This window comes from Cololabis saira, chromosome 4, assembly GCF_033807715.1.
Source record: "Cololabis saira isolate AMF1-May2022 chromosome 4, fColSai1.1, whole genome shotgun sequence".
NCBI classification, from domain to species: Eukaryota; Metazoa; Chordata; class Actinopteri; order Beloniformes; family Belonidae; genus Cololabis; species Cololabis saira.
In genome coordinates, this window is record NC_084590.1 from 9,724,809 (window position 1) to 9,742,020 (window position 17,212).

Genomic DNA, 17,212 nt, shown 5'->3' on the forward strand with positions numbered 1-17,212 from the left:
GAATACAAGACTGTTACTTGTACAGGTGGATATGTTTCATTAAGGTTTTCAAGCTCAGTGTCTCTGATTGCTACACCGATAGGGAAATCTTACATAAAGTTGGATTCCTTTAACAATCCTGCATATCTAAATGAGTGAATTACTTAGAAAGTAACTAACTTTTTTTCATTACATTTCCCAACAGCAACAACCGGGTATCTTTGTCTTGGAGTAACGCTGCTCGTCTTGTCACAATGCCATGTTCTGTTGGGAATATCTGCACCCTGGCGTGATTCTTTGGCATGTTGCCCCTCAGTTACACCTTTCTGTAAAGCCATCACATCCACTCATGGCAGCAGCACTCCCCTACAGTCGCGGCATCAGCAAGTAGAACAGCACTTGGTTTCACAAAAACTGCTCGGAAAAGACTAATACAAGAGCAATACGTTTTACCCGACCTCCGAACTCCCAAGTTGCCAATCTGATAGAATCTGTGACAAGCCAATCCAACCTGCAGGCCCCAGCCCACAAGCCCATAATGATCTCATTCTGACCAGACACTTCAGTACACAACCGAGACTGCTGAGGACCTTCCACTGTACAGAGAGTGTTCAGGATATGGTGAAAGAGAACAGTGTTGCCTGTCTGGAGCACATTTATTTTACCTTCATCTCTATTCCAGACAGCCAGTACTCTGAAGATGAATGCACTGAAGGTAGCTGCAAAGAAACCTCTCCAATAGTTCCTCACAGCAAAGAATGTGGATGTTACTTCAATGCTGAACAAGACACCTGGAACATACGAACATCACAAAGCAGAGCACTGTAAATTCAAGTCAAAAGATGAACCTCATGTAAAATCTTGAGTAAATAAGCAGACAAGAAGTATACAGAAAAACAATTTAATATTCACCCAAAACCCCCCTCAAACATCAGTGGAAGGGTGACATAAATTGCAGTGACAAATAGGCCAGCATACATTATGTTATGTAATATTTAGCATATTTTTCCAAAAGAGTATTTCCCAGACTTCAGTTACTACATTGTTTTCTTCCCTGAAGACTCACCTCCAATGGGGGCGGCAAAGCAGCACCCTACTCCCACTGCACAGGCTGCTGCCAGCATCTCAATGTTCCTTGACTCATTCTGAAATGCACAACACACACAGTAGTCAGTAATGTGTGTGTCTATGCTGGTGGGTCAGTTTGTGCAGGTGGTGTCATGGTCAGATGTAGCATTATGTGGAATAGCTCCACTGTTTGCCATGACAAACCGTGAGGATTTCCCACTCAAACAGCGGCAGCTACCATCCACACTAAGCTTTTGACCATGTGATAATGACGTGCCTGTATTGGGTGCGCCATTATACCCAGACTGGTTCTGAAAACAACCAACTGCAGGTATAATTCATTATGTGAATGAGGATGGATTTAATGAACCAACTCATCAGAAAGCACAAGTATATAGCTGTTTTAGGTCTGGTGGATAAATACGATACGCTAAGGCAATGCCTCCGTGCAGCATCACTGCAAAGAGTAACCAATCAGTTATGAGGGGTGGTAGTAACACAAATTACATTATCAAAGTAGAGGTGATAAAAATGTATGAGAATCGAAAAAGAGCGATTAAAATGGAACCGTGCAGAAACTGAATTTGACCCCCCCAATTCAATTCAAGTCAGCTCAATGATACATAATCAAATCTAATGGGACATTCCATGTTGCAGTCACTTTCATTGTCTACGTTTATTCAGAGTCCTTATAGGTGGTTATTGCTGTGAGCAGGACAGATCTCCTGCAGCTTTTTGTGTTGCAGGAGATCTAAAGAAGCCTCTGTTTGAAGACTGGAGGAAAAAACAAATTACATATACTGTATATGTACAATATATAAAACAGAATGAGCAGTAGGTGCTAAATAACATGAGTGATGAATGTAAGGATAAATCAAATGAACAGTGAATGTTTAAAATAAAATGAGCACCGACTATCAGAACAACAGGGACACATGTCAGTAAAGTTAATCAAATCAACTTTTTAATTCATTCATTCATTATCTTTTAGTTATATACTGTCTATTTCTAATTTTCACACATTTCAATCCATTCCAGTTTTCATTAATTTTTTGTTACTTTCTCCTTTTTGTCACTTGGGACACTTTAATTAATTAATAAAAGTATTTTGAATTTCACCCATAAAGCTATGTCCTTTCAAATGATGAATTGTGATGATGATGAGTTGTGAATGATACAACATGGATTTGATTTTATGACATCACTGGTGTTTTGATCATTTGAGATATACCAAAACACATGACGATGTATCACCTCAGCTTTTAGTTCCCCATTTTTAGTGCTCTATTCTTACTTTCACTCCTCATATGCAGTGTTTTGGATTTAATTTAAAACGGGGTATAACACATCTTGGACCTTTGCGGAAAGCGTAACATCTGCACGGAGCTCCGAGGCGTCAATGGTGCCTCGATAACAGCAGGTCTTTGCTGAATAGTTTTCAGCTGGACAAAAAGGTATTCTCCCTTCTTTTAACTCCAACTTACTTGCCAAAGGTCAAACGTCTTCTGTAGTCACACGGCAACTGGCGGACGCTAACACTGAGGTAGTGTTTTCACTGAGGCAAGAAAACACAGATCTTTTATCTCAACTTCCAAAAAGTGAAGAAAGAAGCAGTGCTTGTTTTTTAAGCCCAGTAAAACAGAAATAAACTGGGGTGGGATTTGCCAAATCCCTCGATTCCCCTCTGTTCCTTTGACACAGCCATCGCTCACCCTCCATGAGAGCAGATGTAGCCTTGTTGAAAAGCATCTTGATGATGATGATCATGTTTCCACAACATAGTTGAAAAATAGCATTGTGAAAGATGTTTTTCAAATCTATTGAAGAGTTGGTTGTAAAAGAAGAATCACACATTGTATGATGGATCTCCATTGTGCTTAGGGTCAAGAGGGATGGCTCATACACTTTAGTAGAGACTACCAGAAGGTCAGATGCTTATCACACAGTTTTTTTTTTCTTCTCTGTTTTCCAAACACTAGATTCAACCCTGGGCTACTAGCAGATTGCCTTGTCTCCAAATTCAAAGATTAAAAACAGCCTTCTTTATAAGATTTCCAATGCTGAATGGAACAGTTTCTGCTCCCACACCCTTATCTACCACCTACTTGGCAGATATCATCATCCATATTGACCCCTAGGTAGAGCAGGAGCAGTACCGGGCTGCAGTGCTCTCGTCATTGAGGCATATTGGGCTCACAGTCCCACCAAAGACGTGTGCAGCTGCACGGCACAACCAACCAGATCTGAAGGGCTGCCTTAGATCCCGTCCTCCGGACGGAGCAGAGTCAGAGAGCATTTGAGAGGATTAAAAAAGCTCTTTATGGTGCCATGATTCCCTCACCCATCTCTCTTTCTCCCTCTCTTTCCCACAACACACCAATGTGTCAGACAGAGGGCTGGGGGTGGGTTTGTCTCAACAGTGGGAAACATGATATAAAACAGTGGAGAGGGAGCAAGCCAGCAGCCGTTTATGCCCCCCTTGTTTTACAAGCCGGAGGGCAGGTAAGGTGTTTGCACCATGCTCCACTGCAGTGGCTCCAACGCATGAAAGATGGCAATGCCTGGATGTTATTGTTGTATTTGGCTTCGCAGCATTATAGTTTCAAAGTGGTGCACGGTGGGGGAACATGGAGGTGTGGGGTTTCTGTTCCGCTGCAAGAGGAAACTTGGAACAGTGTCAGGAGGAACTACTGGAACTTAACAAAGCTGGAGTATTTTCCTAATGAGTTTCTAACTCTAATCAGTAGCTTGTACAACTATGTACAACTATGAAACACAAAAGCAAAACACTGCTACCGTAAGCAGAAATGATCCGGACCAGAAGGTCTTTATCGTAATTGCACTTGGTAATGAAATGAAATGAAAAGATTTACTCCCTTGTGGCTGTGCATTTCATAAATAAATAGATAAATAAATACACACACATACAAACAAGTCGGTGCTTACAATGCAACATAAGACAGGGTCTAGCCCATCTTATGTAATTCTTCATCTTTCAGAGGAAAATGGTGCATCTCTTTTCAGATGAGGAATTGAAGTATATCACAATGCAAGATGGGGTGAAAAAACAAAAACAAACTGAAAAAATCTGCTTCACAGAGTACCAAGGGAAAGATAGATTTAGTCTGGGGGGCACAACCGAGTTTTCCTACCTTTGTTGCCAGGAGACTGGTGTCCTATAAGCAGCATGAGGGTGGTACAGAAAAGTTAGTGCCTGTTTGATTGTTTGTGAATGTCTCTGACTGTGATATGGCTTCAACATGGCTCCTTTTGAACATTTAATCTGGTGAAAACATCCAAACGGACGACAGTAACTGAGAACTGATAAAAGACTTGTATGACATTTTTGCTTTCCGTCTTTCAATTTTGAAATACTGAGTATTTAAGTGTCTCTGTGTGATGTCTTGTTCCAAAATCAAACCAAAGTAATTCCTTGTGTCTGACATTGTGGTGAAGCAGTGTTCAAAACCTTTAGATTCTTTAGAGACTTCAGCAGTAAGGAGCATGATTGGAAACGTGTCATTGAATTACCTGAAACCCAACAAGTTCAGGATCCTTCAGGTCGCATGGGAATTAGAAACAGAGTTAAAGTAAAAGACAAAGAATGGTAAAACTTGTTTGCACTAGCATTTGTAATTTTAGCCTTTACTACACTCAATCAACACATTTGATGAAACATTATCCTCTGTCTATCTATCTGCAGTATCTATAGGGTAGGTGAAAGAGTGACAGAGAAGTACAGGGGGACCAAAAAGAACAGGGATGAGATGGAAAGTGGGGGAAAGTGGGGGAATTGTAGAGACGATGAGGGTTGTAAACTTGCTGTTGTTGCATTAATGCTGGTTGAGAAATGTTTGTCTTTTCCAGCAAAAGAAGATTACAGTAAATACAGGCACTGACCAGCAAGAAAAGGCAGAGTATTTCTAAAACGCATTTTTAGCTAATATTTCATCAGCATAATAATTAATAAAAAAAATTGAGTTTACAACATTTTTCCGCATTTCTTCCCATCTTTTTCTTTTTCAACAACACATTGGGTTTTCTTTTCCACATCTATGTAGGAAAGTGGATCCAAAGATGGTTTCTTCTTCTTCTCCCAGCCCCAGAGCAGATCCCTGCGTTCCTCTATGTAACTTTGTTTTTAATTGACATGAACCAATAGCTCTGCGTTAACGGCATCAGCCTCTAACTCTGCATCTTCTGGATCTGATTCTCCGCTGCAGCGACTGGGATTGAGGACTAACGTCACCCAGCAGAACTAAACCAGAGAAACTACTGAAAACATGGACATTAAGGATCTTTGTCAGAACATTTCGTCTCATCTCGTTTTGGTCAATGAAAATGAAGACACATTTTAGCAGAGTTTTTATTTTGTAATCTACATTTTAGTGTCGTTTTTATTCCTGTACGATATTGCTTTATATATTTAATTATCGTTGTCACATGACCAGCATTTTCGTTGCGTCTCGTCTCGTTTTCCTCAGGTGATAAAGGTTCATTGATGACGATATTTAGTCATAATTTTTGTTGACAAAAGCAACTTTACTGTTTTGCCAGGAGTTCCTTTATTTTCATGGGAGGTCCCCCAGCAGTCTTGGCCTATATAAGCACAAATCAGGTATGTTCAGGGCCCCTGAGCCATCCCCAACTAACCTATCAGAATAGTAGGTTTTAGGCTGAATCTAAGTAGAGCTGGTGTCTGCTTCCCGAACACAGACTGGCAGCTGGTTCCACGGGACAAGCACCAGGGGCCTCATGTACGAAAAGTGCAGTGCACAAAAATCATGCCTCTTTGAAAATGTGCGTACCGGCAAGCACATTTTGTCAGATGACAGTGCCAAACAATAAAGTGGTGAAACTCGCTTTCATACACCGAAATATGTTCCGCTACATCTCAAGTCAAGAGTGATCTAAAAAACAATCTTCTTTTGAACACGTACAGCCGAACAAGGGAAGGAAACCACATCGAATTTCATTTTCCCACAGAAATGCCCTGAAGCGAATGCCACACCCTAAATCCAAAGTAAACTGATAAGTTTGCTCTGCTCATGTCACGTGAAGATGTTAACACACATCAATGAGTGATCCGTTGTGAGGAACACAGTCGTCCATCACATGAACAAATTAACTTTCATTCTCACTAAGAGGAAAACAGTGTTGATGATCATAATAATTGAGAACAAGTCACGTGAGATTAGTTCCACATTGACACGGTTAGACAATTACATGGTGTTTCCTATACAGTAAATGACTGTTTGCAGTGACTCTTTTTTGCTGTTGTTTTTTTTCCTTTCATTTCACGTTGATTATAATACTGGCAAAACTTCTGTTTATTTTCTGGCTGAGACATCTCAATTGTGCTGCTTCCAAAGGCATTATAAAGCAGCCCCACTGTTGCTCTCTTATGAGAATGATGACTTCAGAACCATCCTCCATGTGCAGTGAGACCCGGGATGCATTTATATCATCATCTGCATCGTTATTTTTTTATACATAAAGCAGGCTGGAATGACAGGAGCCCTTTTTCATCTTTCCACCTTCAGTTACTGTATGATGTTGATTCTTAAAATAAAAAAAAAGGAAAAAAAAAAAAAGAGTGTAATGATACACTAATGCTCATTTACAAACATTTACAAACCCACAGCTGTTCACAGAACGCAACCACGGGAAGGTATATGGGTGAAACACCACCATATTGCAATGCGGTCAACACAACCACACAGTTTTCTATTATGGCTTAAACCTAAGAAAATACCACTAAATACATTATTTTTCCTGGCTTCAGCTTCTGACAGCAGTCTAAAGCTCACAGTCAATGTTTTGTTTTTCTAATTTCCTTGTTTAGATGAGCAGGTTTTCATGGGTATTTATACTCATTATCATATTTAAATGTATCTACCTACATGTAAGTGAGGAGTGTCGCGCTCACGCATCCACATTCTTGAAATTAGTACGCACAGTTTTAAGATGAAGATGAGTTTTAACATTAAATCCACGCAACTTACGAAGATGAATCCCCTGAAAACTGAAGATTCTACCTCCTATTCTACCTTTAGAAACTCTAGGAACCACAAGTAAACATGCTGCCTGAGAATGAAGTGCTCTACTTGGATAATAAGGAACAATGAGCTCTTGGTATGATGGAGCTTGGTGATTAAGAGCTTTACAAGTCAAGAAAAGAATGTGAAAGTCTATTCTGGATGTTGTAAGTAGCCAATGAAGAGAAGCTAAAAAACTTGAGAGATACAGTATGATCTCTCCTGTTAGTTCTTGTCAGAACCTTAACTGCAGCATTTTGGATGAGCTGGACGATTCAAGAACCCTCAATAGATGCTGTTAAATCACTGCCAAAATGCCTGTCATTTGATCAAAATAATAATTCTCTGTAAAAACATATTTTACCCATTACAGTTTTTAATCTTTAGTTTTCACCACATTTTGGATACAGATGGGGGAGGCTTTGAGTCCCACCGCCCTGTACACTGCCTTCAAACCCTGCCAACCATCATTTCATCCCCCAAGAGATGTGCTCATATCTCATCACAGAGACAGATGAGTCGAGACTCAAACCCCCCCCAGCTCCCGCTGGACAAAAAAGAGGGAGAGAAAGAATAAGGAGACGATGAAGGAGACTCTCCAAACTCCTCGCAAAGAAATCCTCATTTCTCCCACATAAATTTGCATCTATATTACAGCAAATCTCTGTGGGAAAAGTTAGAGGAGCAACATGAAAAATATGCAGTTTGTTGACAAATGTAAAGTGTTTAAACATTTATAAACTGCTTTATAATTTTGCACGGACCCTTGAATACAGGAGATCAATGCGTCAGAAAAAAGGAGAAAAAATGTACATTTGGTGTCTTAGTGAAAAGTTTTTATGATGAAAGAGAGGGTGATGTACTGTAATTACAGTATAACAACATTAAGATCAAACAAAAAGCACTAGTCAGAAAAAAATCCTGGGAATTACCATAATACCCAATTATGGTCTGTCAGTGATTGTTTAGATAATACTCAAAAAGATAAAGCTGGCGAGACAAGAACAGGCAGGTGAAAGAAGAGTGATGATGCCGTTTCAGACAGGTAAAGTCAACAGGGGACTACAGTAGTGATGTGGCACAAAAGCAGGATTCAATAAAGAGTTTTGAGGAGCAGAGATTAACAGAGGATCTTTATTCTGTCAACGAATGGACATGCAAAATTGGAGCAATGTTTAAGAACTATGTTCTTCAAATAAAGACTGGAAGGGATTTGGATATTCTCCTCATTCATTGCATAATGTCAAACAATCCAAGGAATCTGGAGGAATTTCATTGCATAAAGGACAAGGATGTCCGCAAACTTTGATCCCTTAGATACCATTGAATCAAAGCCATCATTCATCAAGACCTGATATAACCACATGGCCAATATCTCCAACAGGGAATCTTTGATAAAGAGGATTCTAATATGGAGCCTGAAAAAATGATCTCCTGTTTGAAGGAAGAAACAGACAAAATACCTACTGTGATACTTCACTGATTGCTATTCTAAACCCCTGCGTACCTTTTAGGTTATTTGAGAAGGAATAGCAATATTAAAGAGTGGGAAAAGTCTCAAAAGCCTTTCACTAAATCTTTTTTTGAAAAGTTCTGCAGACCTAAAATTAAAGATACATATTAGCAAATGGAGAGAACACCACTTGTCTTGGGTTCATACAGAAAAGAAATGCACGTCAAACGAAGCATAAAAATTGCTGAATGATTCTGATTCGCTGGGATTATAGTGGTCAAAAAAAGTCCAGTTATGAGAATGGACTTGTTTCAATAAATTGCTCCATTCAGCTTCTTCTGTTTATATCAAATTCAAAATAATTCGTTTTTTCAAGAGCTATTTTATAGACCAAACATTTGACAGCTTTGTTTTTATTTTTTCTACCATTTTCAATTTAATTTAGGACATAAATGATCAATTCACTTACATTTTACACCATATCCAGACTTTAGTGGAAACATATTGTAAAAGATGATGGGCTGGCTAAAGAAATTAAATATTTAGTCAAACACAGGCCTCAGCTACTCTCAGTGAGAAAGCTGTCCACACAGCCTTTGCTCAAACCTACGGAATAGTATTAGGGCCATGCAGGAGAAAAAATATTTGAGAGGGGAAGATTTTTTTGTATTGTGCACTTCCAGAAAAAAGTTGAAATGTCGAGAAAAAAGTCGAAATGTCGAGATTAATGTGGATATACAATTTCGAGAAAAAAGTCTAAATGTCTCCTCCGGCCCATCAAATCCAGTTAGAAGAGCGACTGACAGCTATGCACGCAGCAGCCGTAACTAACTAACTTGACTTTTTTCTCAACATTACAACTTTTTTCTCGAAATTGTACTACAACTCTATTCTCGACATTTCGACTTTTTTCTAATACTCTTCCCTACAAACCGCATTAGGAAATTGTGAGCAAAATGGAAAAGGTGTAACAATACGAGTCAGTGCAAAAGAAGCAAGTCTTACCTCATATATTCCTCCAAACAGAGACATGAATTTGCTGAGGAGAGCAGCACACAAACTGGCGATGTGTACAAAGGGACCCTGAAAAATAAAGACACAAAGCAGGTGCAATCACTTCAGGTGGAGCAACCGTCTGGCCTCCTGTTTGCTGGGAGCAGGCGACAGCTCATTGAGGCACTTTGAAAAGACATCAACGACTAGATAGTCTGCAGAGAACATTAAAATTCAGAGCATGGGTTTGAAACGGGAACTAACAGGATTAAAAGTGAGAGCTTTGGACGGGTGATACAGCAGCATGAGGACGTTAGGAAGCTGCACTGGATCAAAACTATGAGTGCACAACTACAATTGTCTGTGTTAGGGTGTTGGGAAATATTTTTCCTGCTGGCATTCTGGACTGACAAAAACTTAAGTTATGAACAAAATCGGAATTGCAAAGCAGGACAACAAAAGAGAAAACAAAAAGTCAACTATGGATTTGCTTACTTTGCTCCGGCCCAAGTTATTATCTTTCCGTTTCTCCAGATATTAACTCAACTGTCCTTTATGACTCCTGAAATTTATGCAGCAGGTTTTTACAGGGACTTTAATGTTAATAAGATCAGGATAGTTCATTTATTTGAGCCTATGGTGGGCTAACTTTTATGATTTACTCTTAGCAGTATTCAGACTCACTGTTTTCATCTACATGCTCAACCTTTGTACAGGTCAGGGTGCAGTATGCCGTTAACCCATGTCTGTAATACTCATGCATTTGCTGCATTTGCCTCCTGCACTACCACAAAGGATTGCAGAATAAGTGAGTGACAGGGCCATTTGAGTCCCAATGATGAGCTCTCTCACAGAAAAGGCACTTCATGAGGGAGATTGAAACCTTGCGGTACAATCTTCTCGTCAGCACACCCCAGTAATGCCATATGTCGCCAAATACTGAACCCCAACACTTTGTGAATGTACATTTAAGTTCTATGTGCTGTATATAAAGTGCACATGTATAAGAAGCAGCACTGTAGGATTGCTTGTGTGATGAGTGATTGAGTAAAACTGCAAAGGACTTTGAACAGTATAATGACTTCATTTTATATCAATATTTTTTTAAGAATAGGACTGCAGCCAGACTGTGGCTGTGAGCCCCATGGTGACCAACTCAGTCTTTTTATACAAAACTATACAGCTTAAATGGCCACAGGTACTTTCACACTAAAAGCATTAGCTCACCCAAAACCAAGTTGAGCTTGCTTTTCTGCTTGACGTGGTTCATTTCCTCTGCTGTGAAGGACTATTGGTGCTTTTCCACTAGTACCTACTCAGTCAGACTCGCCTCCACTCCACTCGGTTTGGTTCTTTCCCACTAGGGGTCTAACGTGCCAAGTAGATACTTTTCTGTAACTATTCTGCCGAGGTTCTAAGTGGCTGAGTCGGCTGGATCTGACGTCATCACACTACAGGCCACCGATTGGTCGGGGGGTTGGCCAATCAGATGTCTGAGTCAGGATGTAATATAATTTCAAGAGCGACTTGCGGCTTCTTGTTCATTTTTTTCAAAGAACAATGGCAGCACAGAAATCTTTTCCGTGGTCAAATTCTGAGGTGGAGACCTTCTTAAACCTGGTGGCTGAGGAAAATATCCAGAGAGAGCTAGATGAGGTCATGAGGAATGAAAAAATATTAGTGATGCACCGATTGTTCGGTAACCGAAATTGTTCGGCCGAAAATGGCAAAAAAACACTTTCGGTGTTCGGTGGAATAAGTGGGAAAAAAAACGAACAATTAATAACGGCGTTGTAATAGGATAAGGAAATAGACTGGCCGCTCCGTAACTGTTGCGCAGCACATAAATCGTTGGCCAACCAAAAACTAACCACATAAGAATTTAACTAACATTCACCAGCAGGTGGAACCAAAACAACATAAATCAATCTATTACAGGTGCGTTTAGATGAGGAAATCAAACAGCGAAGAGCGTGGAGTGAAGTGGTGCGGTGCAAACATGTCAGCAGTGTGGAAGTATTTTAGAGTGGCAAAGAATAATACAAGAATGGCTGTTTGCAATGAATGTTCTGCTCAAATATCTAGAGGGGGCACATCTGCAAAGTCTTTCAGCTACAAGTTTGATTTATAATTTGAAATGATAAAAAACCCTGAGCGCTTTAATGCATTTTTATTGTTTTAAGGCCTATGTTACAATGTTCAGTCAGTTAAGCCTAACATAAGCTCAAAGATGGCCAAAACATTTATTTTGCTAATTTAAGTTATTGTTCTTTGCTGGTATAATGTCTGCTGGAATATTTAAAACATTTTCAGTTTTTTATGTTCAACAAATGTTTTCTACCTTGTAATTTTGTAAAAGATTTTTTTCTTTTAAAAGCATGCCTAAATCAAATTTATTTGATTTATGCAGTGGTGAAAAAATTGGCAAAATAAATGAAAAACTGCGAAGAACCATATTCGGTATTGTTCGGTATTCGGCCAAGTGTTTATTATCATTTTCGGTTTCGGCCACAAATTTTCATTTCGGTGCATCACTAAAAAATATACAACAGGAGCTTTTCTCAGTCCATGTCTGCTCACGGCTACAAACTGACTTTTCAGCAGTGCTGAGACAAACTGAAAAAGTTAAAAAGCGATTATCGTGCGGTGAAGGACCACAATAGCCAGAGTGGGTCTTTTTCGTCTGTGTTGCACAATCAAATACGTGACAGCAGCTTCGCTCCAACCCTCCTACTTCTGATCTGGGTATTGAAAAGAGACAAAGGCAAGGTGAGTCAAGTCGGGCTGAGTAGGTACTAGAGGAAAAGTGCCATATTTTGGTCTGGAGCAGCACAGTGGGTTATTGGCTAGTTGCCTCAAAGCAAGGAAGTTCCTGGTTTGACTGCTGGACCCCGGTAGGACGTGATTCTAAATTGCCCATGGGTATATGGGTGAGCGAGCGTGTTTATGCTCGGTTCTGTATGTGTGGCCCTGCAATGGACTGGCGACCTGTCCAATGTGCACCTGTTTGAATGAGACACCAAAAAGAAGTGCTCTTTATTCCAATCTTATGACTGAAAGAATGAAAAAAGGAACAAAAAAGTGCATTTAAAAGACCAGAATTATATGGTTTGGGGCATTAAATGAAACATAGATTTCCAGTTTAGTGGGATTAACACTGAATTAAATCAAACAGTGAGTTCTGTGAGATTAATGCATGTAAAACCCTGTTCTGTTTCTTCTTCCTCTTTTTTTGCTATTTATTAGGGATTTGAGCCCATTAAAATGTTCCTCTCTTTGCTTATTGGCCTTAACCCCGTTTCACTTTACAACTGAAGCTTTTATCAAGAGTGGTAAACAGAAGCAACTAAAAGAATCATCAGTATAAAGAAAATGCGCTAGATACAACATCAATATAAAAATGTTAAAATATCACATGGGGCAAGCAGTATAACAGTACATTCCACAACAGAGGATCTTCTTGCTGCATTTACATTTTTGTTTATTCTACAGAGACATCTGAACAGTAGGAAATGAGGACAATCTTTCACAACCTGAACCGAGATATTTAGATTTCTGAAAAGTAATGGAATCAAGCTGAAACCCGACATGTTTGTTATCAAATGATTTGGAGGAAAGGAGCAGGGTTTAAAAGCACCCCAAGATAAACGGCTATGCATGAGAGAAATACAAAGACTGACCGGGAACCTACATTCCTTTGAAAAGGAAAAGTTTAATTGCAACTGAAATCAAGGGTATCCATAATACATTTAAGTTATAAATTATGAAATCTACATGAATTTATGCATTAAAGCCTGCAAGACTTCATGATGTTTTTTAAATATAACTTTGCAAGCAAATACATATTTACTGAAATGTTGTTTACAACTATAGAATGGGTTTTTTTTTATGAATACATCTCTCATTCATTCCTTTTTTTTAAGCTATGCTGCCCATAGTTTCATATAAAATCCTTTGGTTAATGTTACAGGTTCAGACCTAGTTACATCTAAATGTTCCTCTCAATGTGCACTTGGCTGATTTGAGTGGATGCATGTGAGTTTTACCTCCTTCCCCAGGGGCATGCCGCTGCCCAGAGCACAGGTCAGGCCGATGACTTTGGCCACAAAAGTTTTGAAGGTGAGGTATTCCTTCAGCACTACACCTCGCAGGATAGTTTTCATCTCTGGAATACCAGATCCTGCAGTGAAGACAAGATGCCGACAGTCAGCATTGAGAGAAAAATCAACATTTACTCTTCCCAACTTTAAATATTCCTCACCACATGTGTACTGGAGTAGTAGATTCACTGATAGTAGAGTTTACCAACCTGAGTAATTTAGACTGAACAGAGTTTGATTTAAATTCTCAAATTCAATACCCAAATAATAATAAATGCAAGACATCGCCTCTTTTTCCAAAATATTTACTATTTAAAGCCTGATCTTCTTCAGTACAAATACATTAAACAATACAGAAAGGAGAAGAAGCCGCTTGTGAACCCGTTGGGATTACAAGTGATCTGATCTTCATTCAAGTCACAATAATAAATGTGGTTAAGCTGATACCACAGAATTGTGATTTCTCATGCATCTATTGAACACATCCAGTCAGCATTCACAGCGCCAGCGGAAACGATAAGTGAACATAGAATTAATGACTTCATATGAAAGATAATTGAACTCTGCAGTTTGCATAACTGGAGGCAGATTATAAAATTAGTTTAGAGATGTGGTTAAGCGCTATTTTGATAAGACATATTCTGAGAAGGATCTGCTGGTGTGAATCACGCTTTGCAAAAATTTGATCTATGAAGATCTTATGGACATCAAGAGAAGTTTATACAGTGTGCATAATTCTGGAAAGGGATATAAAGTTATCTTACAGTTCTTAGACATTCAGTCAAATGAAATTGAGTTATATGGGGAGAATACTGAGCTCTATATGATTTACACACGGTACAGTTTACCAACAGTGACACATTATCCCAGCAGTGAAGTCTGGTGGAGGGAGTTACATGATTTGGGATTTGCTGCTTTAGCACCTGACCACTGGCCATCAGTGAGGAGAGAATCAAGCCCCAAGTCTGACAAAATAGCCTGCAGTATAATGTCAGAGTGGCTTTTCTCCAAGTAGAAGTTGGGTGACACAGTGTCACAAAGACATTGAGCACAAAAACAACTGAATGTCAAGATGAGAGACAACAAGTGAGTAGTCAGGGATGAATAAGATTCATTCAGAAACAACATCCTCCTCTCCTGTCCCCAGTCAAATAGACCTCCCAGCCTCCCTGGACCCGGGGCTTCCCTGTCACAGCTCAGCTGTCTCATCTACCACCTCAGCCGTAGGTCCTGCTGCTGCTCCATCATCGTCTCCTACCACATCAGGAGACGCTGGGCCCCGCTCCACTTACACTCCCTGGAGCCTGATAATCCCACATCATGGAAGCCCCTGGGCAGATTTTTCCTGGGCCACCTGAATAAACAACTAACCCTAGATTCACACCGAAAGCATCAAAAAAAACGCCTGCAGAGGCTCAGGACGCCTGCATCGCTGCTTACTAAAGTCTGCAGACGCCTGCAGTGGGCGGGGCTTCAAGCTGCGCTGCAGAACCAGAGGGAACAAAGTGCATATAGTTTACATATATCTATATATAGCTGCACATCTTCAGTTTCCTATTTCACCATGGATCACACTTTGGGAAGCCTTCTTTATATTTTAGCGTTATTTCCGCATAGAAAACCGTGAGTTTGATGCTCCTTAACAAGGTTGGTCCGCGGATCAACAGCAACCATCAGAACCGTTGGTCCCGGTGAAGCTGCAGTCTGTCTGCGGTGAACACTGACACACGTCGTCGTAGCAGATTTGGTCATATTGTTTAAACTGTGTTTTGTGATTAATAAGCAATTTTTTTTATTATTATTTTGCGTTGGATCGACGTAGCAAATAAAATAGTTCGGACCATCCAGCTCGTCAACCATCAGATACGTGTTTCACATGAGCAGTTCAGGTAAAAACGGCAGTCAAATCAGAATAAATGTCAGTTTGCTGGATGAAATATATGAATTCCTGATAAAATAAGTTTGTTAGTGCACAGCTCTGCTTCTGTACGCATGTGAATGAGTGTACGTTTGTGTGTACATGAAAGTACAATCTGCATTGAGGCTTCTTGCTTCGGGAATCCCGGTCTGTGATTGGACGCTGCCTCTGCGTCGCTGCTGCTCATTTGCATAAAGTTGAGATTTCTCAACTTCAAATTGACGCTCTGGACAGCTCCAATGCCTCTCACATGGCGCTTTCATAGAAGATGAATGGCAGCCGGACGCCTATGCCCGTGACGCTTTTGGTGTGAATCCACGGTTATTGACATGGGGTTGGTGTTGAAGATGCTATCGTAGACCTGCTTCAATGAACCCACACTCATCTGGATGAAGCAGGCCGCCCTGTGAGGATCATGTTCCTCCATGTTTAACACCATCCAGCCTGCATTACTACGTAGGAAACTCCAGAAGATACAGGTGGATGCATCAAAAATCACCTGGCTTACTGACTACCTGACAATCAGACCACTGTTTGAGAGACTGAATTGCCAAATTCAGGAACCGATGATTTATATTAAATTACTAAAGAATTATTAAATTCTTAAGGAAATGATTCAGTGGGACATTCCACAATGACCTTTACTGTGATTCCCTTGAGTCGTTTTTTCACGTTTATCCCACTGGTAGTGATGCAGTGGACAGGACTGCAGTGAATGACACTCCCCAGGGACTTTCATGATCGTACAAATACCTTGTATACAGCTCGCAGCAGCACACCCACATACTGGCTAATATTAGGTGCCTCAGCGTATTTGCTGTCACACAGTGCTGCACTCACTGATTTTCCAGACTTCTTGGCAGGCAGCTTGGGAGCAAATGTCATCAAGTTTGTGTTCTTAAATAATACAAACTTGAGACGTGTGGGAAATTTCAGGGCTACAGCGCATGTGTGAAAAAACTTTTGTGTATATCATACCAGATTTGACCCTAAATCATTTCCTGGATCCGCTACAGAGATGAATTGAAAATTGTGATTTATTACCTAACTCTAAAACTATACTGACTATAGGGACCTGAGAATTATTTTACATATTTTTTAAACCTTTCAGTCATATACTAAGTATGAACCACAAAACCAAACGTAACCAATATGATTTAGGAAAAAGGCCAGATCCTGACTTAAGGAACAATAACCCAATGTATACTGGCAGTTTTTATTACAACATCTATATGTTACCCCTAGCTCAGATTATGGAACACCACAACATTTCCTACCATACTTATGCCGATGACACACAGCTCTATATTTCAGTGTCACCACATGACTACAGTCCCCTGATCTCATTGGGTAACTGTATTCATCAAATCAATTAGTGGATGTGCCAGAATTTTCTCCAGCTAAATGCAGAAAAGATCATTTTGGGCCCTAAAAATGAAAGGGAAAAGATCAGCGCTCACCTTGGCTCCATGTCATTGACAGCTACAAATCAAGCCAGAAATCTTGGTGTAATTATTGACTCAGACCTGAACTTCAACAGCCATCTAAAAGTTTATCACTAAATCTGCCTATTACCACCTAAAAAACATTGCTAGAATTAAGGGGATTCTGTCTAAACAATCATTTTATTTCATTTTATTTGTTATTTACTGTTTAATTGTGT

At 39.9% G+C, this 17,212-nt stretch overlaps 1 protein-coding gene across 1 annotated transcript in view; it reads right to left on the reverse strand.

Annotated features, from left to right (window-relative positions):
• The window catches only part of LOC133441472 (chloride channel protein 2-like), a 171,951-nt gene that overhangs the window by 74,632 nt on the left and 80,107 nt on the right, over nt 1-17,212 (reverse strand). Inside the window, 5 exon segments of the mRNA XM_061718798.1 lie at nt 645-770; nt 1,046-1,124; nt 4,200-4,223; nt 9,544-9,621; nt 13,578-13,711. Coding sequence (XP_061574782.1) covers nt 645-770; nt 1,046-1,124; nt 4,200-4,223; nt 9,544-9,621; nt 13,578-13,711 — 441 coding nt within the window.